Source organism: Puntigrus tetrazona, chromosome 24 (assembly GCF_018831695.1).
Source record: "Puntigrus tetrazona isolate hp1 chromosome 24, ASM1883169v1, whole genome shotgun sequence".
Taxonomy (NCBI): Eukaryota; Metazoa; Chordata; class Actinopteri; order Cypriniformes; family Cyprinidae; genus Puntigrus; species Puntigrus tetrazona.
This window is the reverse complement of record NC_056722.1, coordinates 14,614,463-14,629,950: the sequence shown is the minus strand read 5'-3', so window position 1 is coordinate 14,629,950 and position 15,488 is coordinate 14,614,463. Positions and strand designations below refer to the sequence as shown.

Sequence of the window (15,488 nt, the reverse complement as noted above, 5' to 3'; positions counted from 1 at the left end):
CTTGTGATTATAAATATAATGAATCAATTGCTCATCAAAACTTGCGTCTTAACTAAAATGTGTACGTATTACATTTATTGAGCTGTGACATTGCAGCTGTATTATTAGAAATTATACTTTAAGCATTATTGAAAGTCAAAGCAATGGTAAAGAGGGGAATTACGGTCTGCAAGTGTTTATTCAGGTCTTAAATATCTCGACAACTCCATTATAAAATACCGATATTTTACTTTATATTCATTTATACAAACATTTAGACAAATATACTGAGGAGCTATATTAGTAAGCAGTCAGAGAGGAGTTTTATAATTCATCATTTATATATTTACAAAATTATGCTAAATAATGTGCATTTTTTTTTAAAAAGAACTTGATGCCAAGTTCAACAAGATATCCTAACTGGGCACGATGTGATGATGAGTTTACTGCAAAAATGATTTGCCCATACTGAACGAGAAACTGCTGACCGACAGCACGATCACAGCCAATCGGATGCTTAATGTTTAGTAATGAAGAGCAGAATAAACCAATGAGATTTCACAGTGGGCGGAGATATTTAATGCCATTGAATTAGAAAATGTCCTGTCTTGTCGTGGCCGTTCACACTGACAGTGATTTTATTGCTGGAGGAGTTAAATAAGCCATAACAAAGATAAAATATAGTTGTGACCTGTCTAGCTAAGATATAAAATCACAATGCGCCAAATAAAGCAGCAAAAAATGTATCATATTTGCCATTATTTTCAGCCACAGTTAAAACAAATAAAATCACTCCCAATATGTGATGTGTTTATTATGAGAGTAAAAGTAATAAAATCATAAATACGATATAAACTAGTGCCGTCAAACAATGAATAGCGATTAATCGCGTCCAAAATACGTTTTTATTTAGTTAATATATGTGCGTGTACTGTGTATACTTATTATGTATATACAAATACATACACACAATATGTATTAAAATATTTTGAAAATACTTACATATATTTACATTTATATATTTATATTCATATAATTTATTACAACACACACACATACATATATATATATATATATATATATATATATATATATATATATATGTAAACTAAAACTTATTTTGGATGCAATTAATCGCAATGAATCATTTAAAAGCACCAATATTAATATATATCACATCAAATCGGAGAAAACGTTAAGTCACAATAAAATGTCTTGCAATGTACAGAATCACAACTGATATATACTAATAATGCGAGTTATATCAAATTTATAAAAACGTAATTGTGAAAATTAAGGTCACAATTACGATATAAATCAATATATTATCACCACAATTACATGAAGTAAAGTCTCAATTAAGAGATATAAAATATCTTGTCATATATGGTCACAACTGTAATATATTGTGCAACTACGACACATGAAAACGCAACTTCAAGAAACGTTTTATGTCACGATTATGTTATCACATTAACATCAAAGCCACAATTTACATACCAAAAGTCATAATAATAAAAAAAATCTACATCTTGTGATATACTGTTAGAATCCTAAATGCAATTGTGAGAAATAGTTATAATTATGTTATAAAGTCGCAATATTAAAAAAAAAAATTCACAATGGGTCACAAATGTGGCTTTATAGATTGTGAATATTTATTTTATAATTGTAAAATAAAGACTTTGCATCACTTGATCGCTGGCAGTGTGAACGGGGCTTAATGCTGAATGAAATCCCTGACTGCCTTTATGTAACGTTTCATAACGTGACACATTGCTAATTTTTACGAAGGGCTACTGAATCAGAGCCGTGAAGAGTGGGGTGTTCTGACAGCGCTTCTGTCAATGACGTGAACGCGTTAACCGGCGACAGATAAACGTGTCGCGTTTGACGTATCCATGTCAGTCAAACGTCTATGTCAGTCAAAACAGGTGAGCGGCACTGCTGAGGGGAGATGATAGTGAGCAGACGGGAAAGGAGATGGGATGGTTTGAGAGGATGACTGAGTGGGAGGTTAAAAAATATGAGAAGAAAGAAGAGAAGAGGTGGTTTTTCCATTCTATCCCCTGATACTGAAAACAGAATAACCTCGCCCTGTCTCAGAGGTGCAGGGTGACACGTGAGAGAGTGCCTGACGCATACATAAATACACTGAATCTGTGGCTACATTGGCGTTAAAATCTTCGAAGTGATCGGTATGTTGCCCTTTTAGAAGTTGTGTCCTCTTTGAGAACGCGAGACATATGGCTCTTACACGGTAACTGCAAAAAACTACGAACCAAATAATAGAATTCGGTAGTGTGCATTATTTGGGTAGTAATATCGACGGACACAATATGTTGTATTTTAGGCATGAATATATATGATCGGTCATTTTGACAATTAAATATAAGAGTGTCTAATAGAAATATTAAAAGTCTTTGGGAGTTTAACGAGGGAGCTACATCGCAAATGGCAGGACGGAGGAAGAGAGTGAAATTAAGTCGTAAATACATACAGTAGAAGCCCACAGTGAAGAAACTCTCTTTTACACAAGAAAAGAAGAGCGATTATGTTACAGCTACCCTGCCTTTGTCATTCAGTGCTATTGTGTTATGGTTGAAGATGTGTGTGTGTGTGTGTGTGTCTATTTAGGCTTCTGAGCACCCGGATTTCAGTGTTTATAATCGTGTTTGGGCCTCTGGGATGTATATTTCGATGCTGTCGGCGCAATCTGTTGCCGAGCTCTGGCGCTGAGAGGCAGCAGCCCGTTTAGCCGCTAACAGCCGCTCACGGGCCTCCAACCTCTGGGAGCCCTCCAAAGACCGGTCTCTCACTAGCAGCACGGGACCTTTCCCCGGCTTCCTGGGCACCGGAGGGGGCACGCGCCTCTCCTGGACAGCAACGACAAACTGGTTAATTGCCACTCCTCGACGTAACACAACACTGCTAATGCATGCAATTGCGGGGTCATCTGTTGGGGCATCGGGCAATATTTAGTTGCTTTTGAGCGCCAGGCATCTGCCAAATACATTAAGTGAGATCTCAGCCATTTTTGCCAGCTGAGAGTTCAACCCATTTGGCATGAGATGAACAGGACCACTGGATGTAAACCACATGCAGCGTGCAATTTGGGAGCATCGCCTCAAAACCAGATCACTGTCAAACACAGAACACATAAAATAATAAGAAAATGAGCAAAGTAAATCAGCTCGAAGCATAACACATGCAACATTCAATCATTAAATAAGATAAAATAAAATATTAAATAAAGAAGCAATAGAGTCAGAGTACGTGCCATATTTTACCAAATATAGAAAATTATCTGTTTAATACAATCAATTTTGCTGGTTGTTCCTTGCCATACTACTTCTATAAATAGAAACTGGATATGTGGAGCTTCAAAAAGGACACAAAACATCCTAAAAGCATTGTTAAAGTAGTGCATGTGACTTGCCATCTGCCCTAGCAATCCTTGACTTGTTCATAAGAATTTATTAGAGATGTAGTTACATATGAAACATAAACTAACAATTATTTTGATTCCTTTTAATGATTACTGGGTTGAGCTTACAATGTCTGATGCATAAACAAGTTCACAACAATGATCCAAAAGATTCAGTGGCAAATTGGACTGAGTCAACTCTGATGTAAGCAGTTAATAGCTCATATAATGACTCAAATTTTAACCTTTTCCTGACACAAAGCGATCATATGACTTCTGAAAACCAGGAATATTATGCACAAGTTCTATAGGACTACTTTAATAATGCTTGTGTTTTTTGTTTGTGTCCTTATTTAAGCTTGAAGGCATATATGATGAAACTGTACAATTTTTCAAAACAGTTAATTTCAATTTGGGGAACTGTTCAATACTGTCAGGCATTTTGAACAGAATGCTCTTCTACTCAACACAATCTTGTTTTTGTTTGCATTAAACAATACGACATCTACATATATTGAACAGCTACGATACACCAGTCACTGATCTTAAGCATGCAGCAAAGCATCGCAAATTAATATGTGTCAACTGCGGTAGTCTAAGCCATTTTTAGAGAGTGTGTAATGCGTCTGGATTTGTGAGGTAAAATCTGTACCTTTCTCTCTGGAGGCTCCAGTGCTTTCCAGTTGTTAGCTTTCAGCTGGTGTAGCTCATCAAACTTCAGGCTGATGTTCTCTATGGACAGCTGCAGCATGTCCCAGAATCCTGCCAGATCTTGAGACACGGGCCGTGGGTGGGCATTGGGATTCTGAAAACCAGAGAACAAATTATACACAGAACATCTGTTAATTTGAAAAAAAAAGAAAAAAAGTATACATAATACCTAATTGGGTAATACTGATTTAATTCTGCTCAGGCTGGCATTGCCGTTCGGGGCGGAGCTACCAAGTGCAGCTCCGCTCTGATTGGCTGATGGATTTGTGCTGGATTTTATACATACCAAGTTTTCTTCACAGAGCTCCCGGAACTGCTGAAATTTCTGCGACATCAGCAACTGAGCGCTGCCCACCGCGCTGCGAATCTTGCCGAGAACTAAACGCAGACACAAAGAATAGAGAATCGGCTGTGAATAGTGAAAGAAAACTGGATTAAGCAGCTTGAAAAGTTGATGTGAGCACAGCATGTACGAAGTAACACATTAGTGAATGTGTACGTGTGTGTCGCAAAGGCTTAGACACTCGGTTAATGTTTAAATGCCGTCTCTTTGAAGTGAGAAAGGGTCATAAATATCTAAGGGCTTGGGAACCCAAATGCAGGAACCAGAGGAGCAGGGGGAGTGTTTACCATGCACACCAAACAAATACCCGCCAAAGCCAACGAGCCACACACACACACACATACAGATCAAGAATGTGATGTAAAAAGAAAGATTAAGAGTGAAAAAGAGTAAATAGCATATCAGATTGCCAAACAGGGGTGAATTCTCTTAAAGGAAGCTAATGTTTGCCGTGCGGGGGTCATATAAAGACTTTTGCTGTGGCCTGAGGAGTGACTGCAGTGCGTTTCTGTGGATTGGAGCCATGAGGCAGTTTAAACCGAGATCAGACGAAATGAACTCTCTCTGTTTAACATATGCAGCAGCAAGAGACCATATGGCAAACAATGTGCTGTCATCGGAGCGATTAGCATATTTTATGTATTCAGGGAAAGAGGGAAGGGTTAGAAAAGAGAGAGTGGAAGGAGACAGATACAGAAACAGTGAGAGGAAAAAGAAAATATACAGAGAAAGAGGGAGCGAAAGAAACGAGAGAGATGGGTGGCTCCCTGCTGGTAGAAATGTCTGGTATGTGAGAGGGAGACAGACAGGAGATAGATGAACAAGCAGGCTTTGTGACTGACACGAAGATGGTCACTGCGTCGTGTGTGTGGGTGTGTGTGCTTGAGCAGAGAAAAGGCGGGAAGTGGGATAAAAAGAACGAGTCCGGCCGGAGGTAACCAGACTGTGAAATGACCTCGTGCACCGGTAGATTTGTGGCTGATAATTCTCTAAATGACTTAGACACAGTCTGTACAAATGTCACTTTAGTTTTGCAACAAAATGAGTAATTGACTTCAAACAACATGGTGGAATTGTAAAATTCAATGATTTAGCTACAAAAGCCATTTCGCTATTGCCTTCCTGTGTGGTGTAGAATAATTCTAGCTGCCTACCCGGAGAGAATTTTCATCAAATATGCATTTGGAACGTTAAAATCGAACATGCAAGTCTTCCAAAAAATGTAATGCTGTTGAAATCAGCCTGTGCTGACCAAAAATGCAGATGTCTACAGAGACCCGAAAGAAACACGGTTCAATGACAAAATGCTGTTGAACAGAATGATCCAAATTATTTGGTGACCCATAAAGCAGTTGAATTAAACATTTTAATGTCAATACATAAAATATTCTAAGCAAGACTTCATTTACCCTACATGCAGTTGAATCTAACCTTTTAAAATGAGACTGTAATGCCCAAAATGCTGTTGAAACTTTAATGAATCACACATTTTAATTGTCAAAAATGCAGTTAAATGAAACATTCTAAATGCGTCTTCACTCTTTACCAAGATGCAGTTGAATCAAACTATTTAAATGAGTCTGTTATGCCCAAAATATTGTTGCAGCAACAATCTAAATGATGCTTTAATGACCATGTCTAACCTAACATTTAACATTGTTAACACTGTATTCTACAGTGCACCAAAATGCAGCTGATTCCAATGCGGTCAAATCAAATATTATAAATAAGTCTTTAATGACCCAAATGCAGTTGAATCGAACATTATGAATGGGACAATAATACGCAAAATGTTGTTGAATCAAACAATCTAAATGAGTGCACAGTCTACAGTGACCTATCAAAACTTCATCTAATAATGTTGTCTATATAGGCAGCCTCCTACTTTTTTGATAGGCATCATCTCAGAATTACTCACTGTCTTCTGGTAGCTCATTCTCCCTCTCATCCTGCTCCATCTGTTTGCACCACCCCTCCATCCTCTCCACCTCTGCTTGCAGCAGTTTCAGAAACCAGCGTCCGTCCTGCGGACACACGGACCCTGACACCCCACTCGCATATTCCTCCTCCATGGCTCCATCCATCCAAGGGTCTGGAGGGGGCAGAATGGAGGGGTCAAAGCCCACGTCGGTGTACTCATCTTGGACACAGGCATGGTAGTGGTTCCCAGAGCCCTGGATGCTGACAGTAGAAGTGGCTGCATCTCGGGACGACTGGCGGACAATGGGCCCCTGGTGGGTCTGCGTGAACTGGTTGTCGCCAAGACCCTCCAGAAGGTCAAGATCAGCTTGAACGGCAGTGGTGACGCTGTTGGACCGTGTAACTCTGCGATAGCTGGAAAGAAAAAAGAACCATGTTGTATAGTTTGTGCTCAAACCATAGTGAGAAAAAAAATACCACTTTTAAAATCATTCAACTCAAGATCCAAATCATAGTGTATATTTTTTAGAATGTTTTTTAAAAAGCAAAAACCTGCTAGAATGGTAAAATGTGGTTAATGTGCTATTCTCTATTATCAAAAATGATCGAATGAATGGAATATTTACACTAAGTGTTAAATCATTAAAAGATTGTAGAAAACTATAAATATAAAACACAATGTAGACCAAAAAATCATTAAATTAAGTAATAACATACATGCTTATATGATGCTTACAAAGACTGTTAAATTACAAATGCTGTAAAAACGAATACTATAAATACTGAAGTTTTACAAAAATAAATAAATAATTAAATAAATACAGTAACTGGATTGTAATATTCTGTTAAAACTTTCTTCTAGGTAACTCTAGACCATGATATCAAATACAAGTGTAACAAACACACACACACACACCTGTAGGAATAGAGAGGGATAACATATCAAAGCGATCTGGCTTAGATCAGCTACTCTGTGTTTGCCTGGTGTGTGTGTGTGTGTATTGGAGATGTAGGACACCTGCTCTATTCAGGTGCACTGAAGCACACTGACATCTCTCACCAAACCCTGAGTGTGTGTTGGCTGTGTGTGCCTGTGCATCTGAGCGTTTGAATTTTGCCTTATTAGAAGGCACAACACACCGAATGATGGCACATACAGGCCATAAATTGCGAGGACATCTTTCATTTTTCCATGAACTGAACAATCGTTATTTTTACCCATCCTTCCAAAAATCTGTCCTGTGTCCGTTCTCCTTTACAACATACTGAGTTCTGATATCTTTTTAAACCATTTGTTTCCTATTAAAGACCATTTTAGATTGTTGCTGTGCGTGTGTCAGAGAGGCCTGTTTCATATCAGTTAACTACTTCCTGTAGAGAGGAAGAGAGACAAATAAAGGGCACAAGAGAAAGAGAGAGAGAAGAGAGAGTATTCATGTCTTGTTCCGCTCACATGGTAGTAATCATTGCCTTCTGTAAATCATATCATAAAGCGTGTGTGTGTGTGGTTCTCATGTTCATAGTTAAATGTAACCATGGCAGACCATTTTACAACAGATTGTTTTTACATTTGAACCTAAAATGCATAAAGTTGTCCTAAAATATCTAGACACTAAATCCACAAATAAAAAAAAGGTACATTTATTAGACAATATAAACCGAATCGCAATGGCAAGAAACATAAATGACAAAGCAATACGCCTAAATGAGTTAACTATTTCATCACTGTCCGTGATGATCAAAACCTAAATCACACTGATATCAGCTCACCGTGGTACCATGACTAGAAATTGCGTCATAGCCAGCAAATCAAGTTGAATCTGGATTTTCTATTTATGAATAAGATGGTCTGTTTGAGGCTGAAACTAACCTATGGTAGACTCAGAGCTTTGCATATTACCCCCAAGCTATCAATAGACACGAGAACACCCACACACACATAGCAAGGGAGGGCCACGTGTTAACACCGCTAAGACCACCACATCCCCAAAACGGGTGAAGGGTGTGACATGGATGACACCGGTGTCAGACGTTCACTTTTTTTATTACCAGACTAAAATTACCTTACATGGCAGACTCCCCTTTATTGTGTTGTTTATATTACATAAACATACATCTATATCTATATCGATATCTATCTGTCTATAAGTCTTTGTACCCACTATAGTGCACCTCTCCAGAGCCGAACAAAGCCAGGAGTGATTGGTTAGTGGCTCATTCCTTAATTTCCTTCGTTCCTACCGCACTAAGGAGGAGGAAAGGAGTGTATGACGTGCTAAAAAAGTCTCTACGTACAGTTCAAAGGCTCTGACTTCAGCAGGAAACAAGAGCAGACCTGTGCTAGGAGAGCCGTGTGTGTGTGTGTGCCAGTGTTTTACAGCTGTATTCCCTCTCAGTTACAAAGGCATGCTTCAGCAAAGTCCAAATACCGGCGACCTGTGCGGGTCTGTGTGTGCGTGTGTGTGTTATATGTGTCCTTCTCTCACCGTCTAGGAATCTGCTGCCCTCAACTCCTCAATCCTGGCAGCTACCAGCCCAAACCTTATATACATGTGTACACATACAGTTCACCGATCGGTTCATTTCCTATGCAGGCATCTCCCTGCTAAGATAGCATCTTAAACACAATCTTTTACAATAAGCAGAGACTGATGTTTGTGTGCTGCTAAACTTCCGAAGTGATACTCAATCCAGTAAACAATCCAGTTTATGGAAAACATGAAAATATTTTAATTATATTAAATATTTTAACACGTATACATTATGGAAACGTCTATTTGATGTCTGTATTTAGATCTATAAGACGTATTTTTAGTTGTTCATCTACAATATACCTTTAAGATACTTTTACTTTTGTGATTTAGAAAATATATAAAACTGACATCTTAAAGACATCTGGGAACTATCTGGGAACATTATAGGCAACATTTTTATGTTAGCATTGCTAAGTTAAAAACACAAATACATAGTATACATAGATATTATGTAATATACTATACTTTATTTTTATAAATTTCACTATTGAATAAATCACACTTTCAGTGTTTCAGTATTAGCATATTGCTTAGCCAGTCACAAATACTCTAAACTTTCTATAAAGCATAAAAATGCATAGCACACGTACATATTGGTTATAGTTTATTTTCATTCTATTTACTTTTTTCTATTTTTATTTTTTTTTTGATACATTGCACTACTTAATGAAATATATTTATAACTATTTGCAGTGTTAGCATCTTGCTAATCTAGCCAGGTACACAACTCAAGTATATTTTCATTTATTTCAAAGTATGATAATAAAAGAAATGAAACAACTTTTAGCAATGGATGCAGCACATTAATAAACGAAACCAATTTGATTTGTTTTTCAATAAATAATGCATTGTTTATGAATTCTGTTGGTTATGAAAATGAGGTGTCTGTTAGGTGTCTTAAAATACTGCCTCCATAGACAGTTCACATGGTTTTGGAAAAGGTCAGCTGACTCTAAACATATCCAGCCTTCAGTAAAACAACTGTTTATGCACAGTATGTGTGCGTGAGTCTAACATATTTGCTCTGGCATTTGATCTGTACTCCTGAGCAGCACTCTGGCTGCAAGACGGTGACTCTACGATGCTTCGGCTGGACCTATAGCTGAACTTTAATGGAAACACACGGCGACTGAACACCTAGTGGCCTCTACCTCCTCCCGGTCGTTATGTCCCACCCTCTCACAGGGTGCTAAAACGGTGACATCTGAGGATGCGCGAGTCAGAGAAAGCAAAAGAAAGCGAGAGAGAGAGAGAGAGAGCGAGAAGTGAGACAGGGGGTCGATACTTGACCATGTCTGTGACCCAGCAGCCTGCCTGCTTCATAATGGGCACAGCAACAGATGGCCGTGCAAGCACACACAGACACACCCGCATACACACACAGAGCAGCTGTCTCTCTGCCTCCCACTCCTTTACCCTTTCAGGAGGCCCCAATGTCCAAACCACCATGATAGGGACAGCTGTGTGTGTGAAATAGAGACAGAGAATGGGAGGGTCTTTGTCACAGGAGCATGTGCTTGAAATGACAACTCTCTCTCTCTCTTTCGCTTTCTTTTCTCTCTCCTGTTACAACTTCCATTTTTCAACTTTTATAGTCACTGTGCTCACATCTGTAATGATTTAAGTGACTTTATCTTCTTTGAACGAGCACATGTTGGGAGTTAAAGGATGGAGATGTAATGGAATATCCTGTGTGTGAGAGAGCGAGTGGGTGTAGATAAACTTACCTTCTCTCCTCCTCTACTTGAATGCCGACCGACTGAAACTTGCAGTGCACTTCTGATTGGTCGGTTTCCTCGGGACCGTCCACCTAAACACGGCCACGTGCACATTTAATGTGGAGTCTGGGCGTCAGAAGTCAATTTAAACATTTTCTTGTCAGATTCGCTGCTGCTTTTCTTGGCCTATCTAATTTGTCTGCAAAAGTTTTAGTATTGAATGATGTAGATGGAAAATTGTACACTACATTTAATAATCTGAGAATATAAACCTAGTATGTTACCTGTATAGACAGCATTACAGTGTGTGCCACACAGTCGTTGTTAATAGTTTCAAATATTATAGAATGTAATGTATTGAACACACAAAAGTCACAGAATATATAATAGATCATTGCTGTGTTACCTGTGCTGTCTACCTATATGATAGCATATTTGGGCATCATAGTGCGTACTATATGTATGCCTACTTGATATCAGAGAAGACACCATAAATAATGGCTGTGTCTCAAAAACCTAACAGCATTTCTGGGCATAGTGTGCACAATCTTAATAATCACAGCAGGCCTATACTCTATAAAAAAATGCCCAACTAAATTTGAAATAGCATTATGGTAATGTTACTATTTTTGCCATATATTTATATTGCAAAAATAATAATAGTATACAGTAGTCAACATTTGAAGATGATCAAAACGTTTTTTCTAAAGGTGCCCATAGACAAGATCACATTTTTGTCTTATGTTTCAGGACAACTTTGATGAATGAATTTTGAATTTTGATCCACTTCCAATGTTGACTACTGTGTACTAGTATGCTGTTCTGAAGGTTCACTGAGACACTGTCTATTTTTCCACAAAATGTCCGTTGGCTCTGCTTTAATGAGGTTCACATGTAATTCTCTGTTTCTTGTTTGGTATTGCTTATACAATCTGTAACCCTTTAGGTAACATAAATGTGTGTGTGTGGCCAACCTGTATCCCTATGGACAGGCATTTCCTGAGGGCATCTCTTTTAGCTTCCTGTGAGATGTGTGTTACGCTAGTGGTGGCGGAGGCTGTGGTGATGGTGATGGTGCTGTTGGTCACATGCTGGCTGGCTGGGCCGTGGACTTGAGCGTTTGCTGCCTCGATGGCTGCTGTCAGGGCCTTCATGCTATCGATGCTCTCCGTGGAGTTGCTGAGGCCCGACTGGACAGCTGCTAAGGCCCGGTTAGCAGGACCAGCACCGGTGAGCTCATTGTAGGCATCTTGTGCAGATTCTGTGCTGCTCTGGGCTGTTATAGAGATGTACGGTCTGGTGGGTGTTGACCTGGGCGGGACTGGGGGTGGGGTTTTCTTGTAGGTGGTTATACATGATGATACTGCGGAGTAGGAAGAAGTGAAAGGTTACTCTGTGAAAATTAAGTAGCACATTCGTCAACTGGCCATTTAGTGGCAATATTCATTTAACAGAACGTAACTGTGGGTGTATAATGTGAAAAGCAATAAAAATAAGAAATGAAAGTAAAGTACCATACAGAGAACACCGCCGCAGAAATACAATATATTTGAAATTAATACAACAGGTTAGAACAGAGCTGAGTAAAGTACAGTAGAGTATGGTAATAATGGACTTGAGCGGAGTAGAAAAAGGTTGCATAGAGCAGAAAAGAGTAAAACAAAGTTAAGTAAAAAAGTACAGAATATAACTACAGAGTAGAATAAAGTTGAGAAGAGTAGAGTAAAGTGAACTAAAACATAGTATAATTGAGTTTAATAGAAAATGCCATAAATAGAGCAGGATAATTTAAATAATTTTGGCAAAAGTTTGCATAATTCATACTGCATAATTAAATTCAGCAGAACACAATAAGAATACACTTGAATAACTACAGATGAAAGTACTGGAATATATAACACAGCAGAAAAGTTAAGTAGAGTGGATATAATATAAAAGGTAATCATAAAATACAACTGAGTGGAGTAGAACTATATAGAACAGTAGAATAAGGACTAGATAAAGTCGACTAAAATAGAACTATAGTATAAAATGACTAAGTATAAAATGAAGAAAACTGTATGATAACATACATTTCAGTCGTGCAGAATACTACGGAACGGAGCTAAGCAGACCTGACTAGAGAAAAAAAGTAAATTGAATTGTTTGGAATAGAAAAGGATAGAAAAAATGTAAAAGTTGGGTACAACAGACTAGAAGAGAATACATTTGATTAGAGTGGAATAAAACTAATGAAGAAGAAAAGTTTTGAATAAAATACAATATGGAAAACAGGAATATAATACAGCTGAGTAAAGCAAGCTAGAGTAAACTTTTTCAAATGTTGATTTCAGAATGAAATAAAAAATAATACTATGAAATACAACTGAGTAGAAGAGTGTTAGGTAGGCAGATTATTGTGAAGCACTGCAAACAGGAGTTTGGCATTACTGTCCCAATATCATCCATCTATTTCTGCTCTCTCTGTTCTTCCTGCCTGTGTTGCTTAGAATAGCACAGCTGCTGGAGAAGACTAAACACTGTGTATGTGTGTGTGTGCGTGTTCAGAGACTAAACAGTGGCAGTCCATTTTCTTACAGCTCCCTCATTTCCTGCTTTTGGCAGGAGCAGGTTAGTGCAAGCCCAGACACACGCACAAACACACACACACACACACACACACACACACACATTACTCCTGAGCACATGAAGGGAATGGATTAGATCGGAAGATCTCTCTTTTGCTTTATGACATCTGAGCGTACGAGAGTGTGTGTGCCAAAGCGCATCTGTTTTAGATTACAGAACTGTAAGAAGATCGTGCGCTGTCTTTTAACAGCTCCCTCACACACAGAAGGGATGTGGAACAGGTTTGTGACTCCGCTCTGTGCGTCTGAATCGATGTAAACTGGGTCACGGTGCATGGGGAAAGTAGGCCAGGCTTTCTCTTTAAACTATTACGGCACTGGAGCCAGGCACTGTGTGTGCTTGTTCTCACCTGTGTGTATGAGCCTGTGTCATGTGTCGAGCGTGTATGTGTGTGTTCTCCGACCCACCCAGTCCTGCGGTTTATTTCTAAAGCCTTTCCTCTTTCTCTAGCTCTCTCTATCTGTGACAAATGGCAAACCACGGGTCAAATAGCCCAAAACATCCACCCACCTGGAGCCCTTTAAACTACAGTCAGATGTGATTTTCCAAGCTGGGACGATCCAAAAATTTTAATCATATCCTACACTATACTGTACGAGCATTGAAATTCTCATGGTCAAATATAAATGTCCTACTAGTTTAATGTATATTATTAAGTGATTTATTTCTGTGATGGAAAAGCAGCTTTATCTTTTCAGCAACCATTCCAATATGCTGATTTGGTGTTCAAGAAACATTTATTATTACAGTTGTTTATAAAAGTTGCGCTGCCTGATATTTGCGGGAAATGTGATTTTTTTTCCCCATCAATGTAAAGCTTTTTAGCATTTATAGAAATCTTTATTACACATTATAAATGTACTGAACCCAAAAAGTATCTTCACTTTTCTCCGACTTAATTTATCTTTCCAAGTAATACAAAACAACATACTAACCCCAAATAGTATAACAAAATATAAAAGTAAGTGCATTTTAGCTCATACAGTAGACTTATTTATTCAACCTTCTGATATAAAATGTCAGCTAACAGTAACATAAGCGTGCCCCATCCGCACAAAGGCATGCCAGCGAGGTCAACGGGTTGTCTGGACTCCACAAAGTGAAGAGGAAGACAGTTGCCAGAGAGCTGTCAAAGTTTTTTAGAGGCCGAAATGTCTCAAAAATAGTGTTTTTGCAATATGGGCCACCGCAGTATGATATATTTTCTGAGACCAGATGTGTAGGACGCATCCCGAATGACTTTATATTCACCAACACGCAAGCACACACACACAAAAAAAAGGCACGAAATAAAAACAAGTCATGCCATGTTAGCGCCATTACGGACTACCTCACAGTTTCCACGGATACACTTTGATGTTTGGATCATGGAAGCGTCACGCCTCCAAAAACCGCACACACACGCTCTCAAGGCCATCGTGTTTATCCAACAGTTGGGAAGTGGAGTGTGATACAGAATTCCTGAACTCCAGCAGGCAGGAACGGAGAAAGAAAAACTCCCTGAAATGTTTTCGTCCAACTTTCTCTCGACAAAACCGTCCCGACATCTGCCGCTCTGTCGAACGCGCTCCGAACGCTACCGCAAACCAACTAATTCTGAGGACTTTAGCGAAGAAATGGCATATTAGATGTAGAAAGGCCATTTTCTTTATAAAAAAAACGAACTCCAATTATCTTCGCAAAATGTTTTTTCAAAGTTTGGTTTTGTAACCATTCGGCCCGTCGGTTGAACATTAATTGGCTGCGTTCTTGGCCGATAAAGCATTTCTCGTTTCAAAAGAGCCAAAGTATGAGCAAGAGGTTAAAGAGGAGGAGGAGATGGGACTCTGTGAATGACAAAACCCCTTTTTGGCCCCCGGCCCACAAACTCCTCTTTGTGAAGGCGCTTCAAACGAGCGGCCGACAGAGGAGTGTGAATGGTGAATCTCCTGGCTAAAAAACACACTACCCCCCGCCCTGGCCAGCGCTGTATCAAAGACGGCCCCTGCTCAACCCCCTTCTCTCCACTCCTTCGCTGCCCCCTCCATCATCCATTCATCCCTTTTTTTCGGCCCCTGCCTGGAGAAACTCCCCTTTCGGCCTCATGCTTCATTAGGAGGGGAGATTGAACTCACCTCTGGGCATGTTGACGGCAGGACGCGGAGGAAACCAATGGGAGTGTGTGAGGGCTTGTGTGTTAGAAGTGACAAAAACCGTAAAACTCATTCAAACAGGTTAGTTGGGCTCCC

At 39.1% G+C, this 15,488-nt stretch overlaps 1 protein-coding gene across 9 annotated transcripts in view; it reads right to left on the bottom strand.

Annotated features, from left to right (window-relative positions):
- Positions 1-1,053: 1,053 nt before the first annotated feature.
- Positions 1,054-15,488, bottom strand: part of dlgap1b (discs, large (Drosophila) homolog-associated protein 1b) — an 82,630-nt gene continuing 68,195 nt past the window's right edge. For 7 of the 9 annotated variants that reach the window (XM_043226817.1, XM_043226814.1, XM_043226820.1 and 4 more), the window contains 6 exons: positions 11,607-11,995; positions 10,642-10,724; positions 6,379-6,794; positions 4,404-4,495; positions 4,059-4,211; positions 1,054-2,855 (listed from right to left, as the gene is read on the bottom strand). In XM_043226817.1, coding sequence (XP_043082752.1) covers positions 2,643-2,855; positions 4,059-4,211; positions 4,404-4,495; positions 6,379-6,794; positions 10,642-10,724; positions 11,607-11,995 — 1,346 coding nt within the window. In that variant the 3' untranslated portion in view covers positions 1,054-2,642. The other 2 variants (XM_043226822.1, XM_043226821.1) reach the window with 2 other exon arrangements.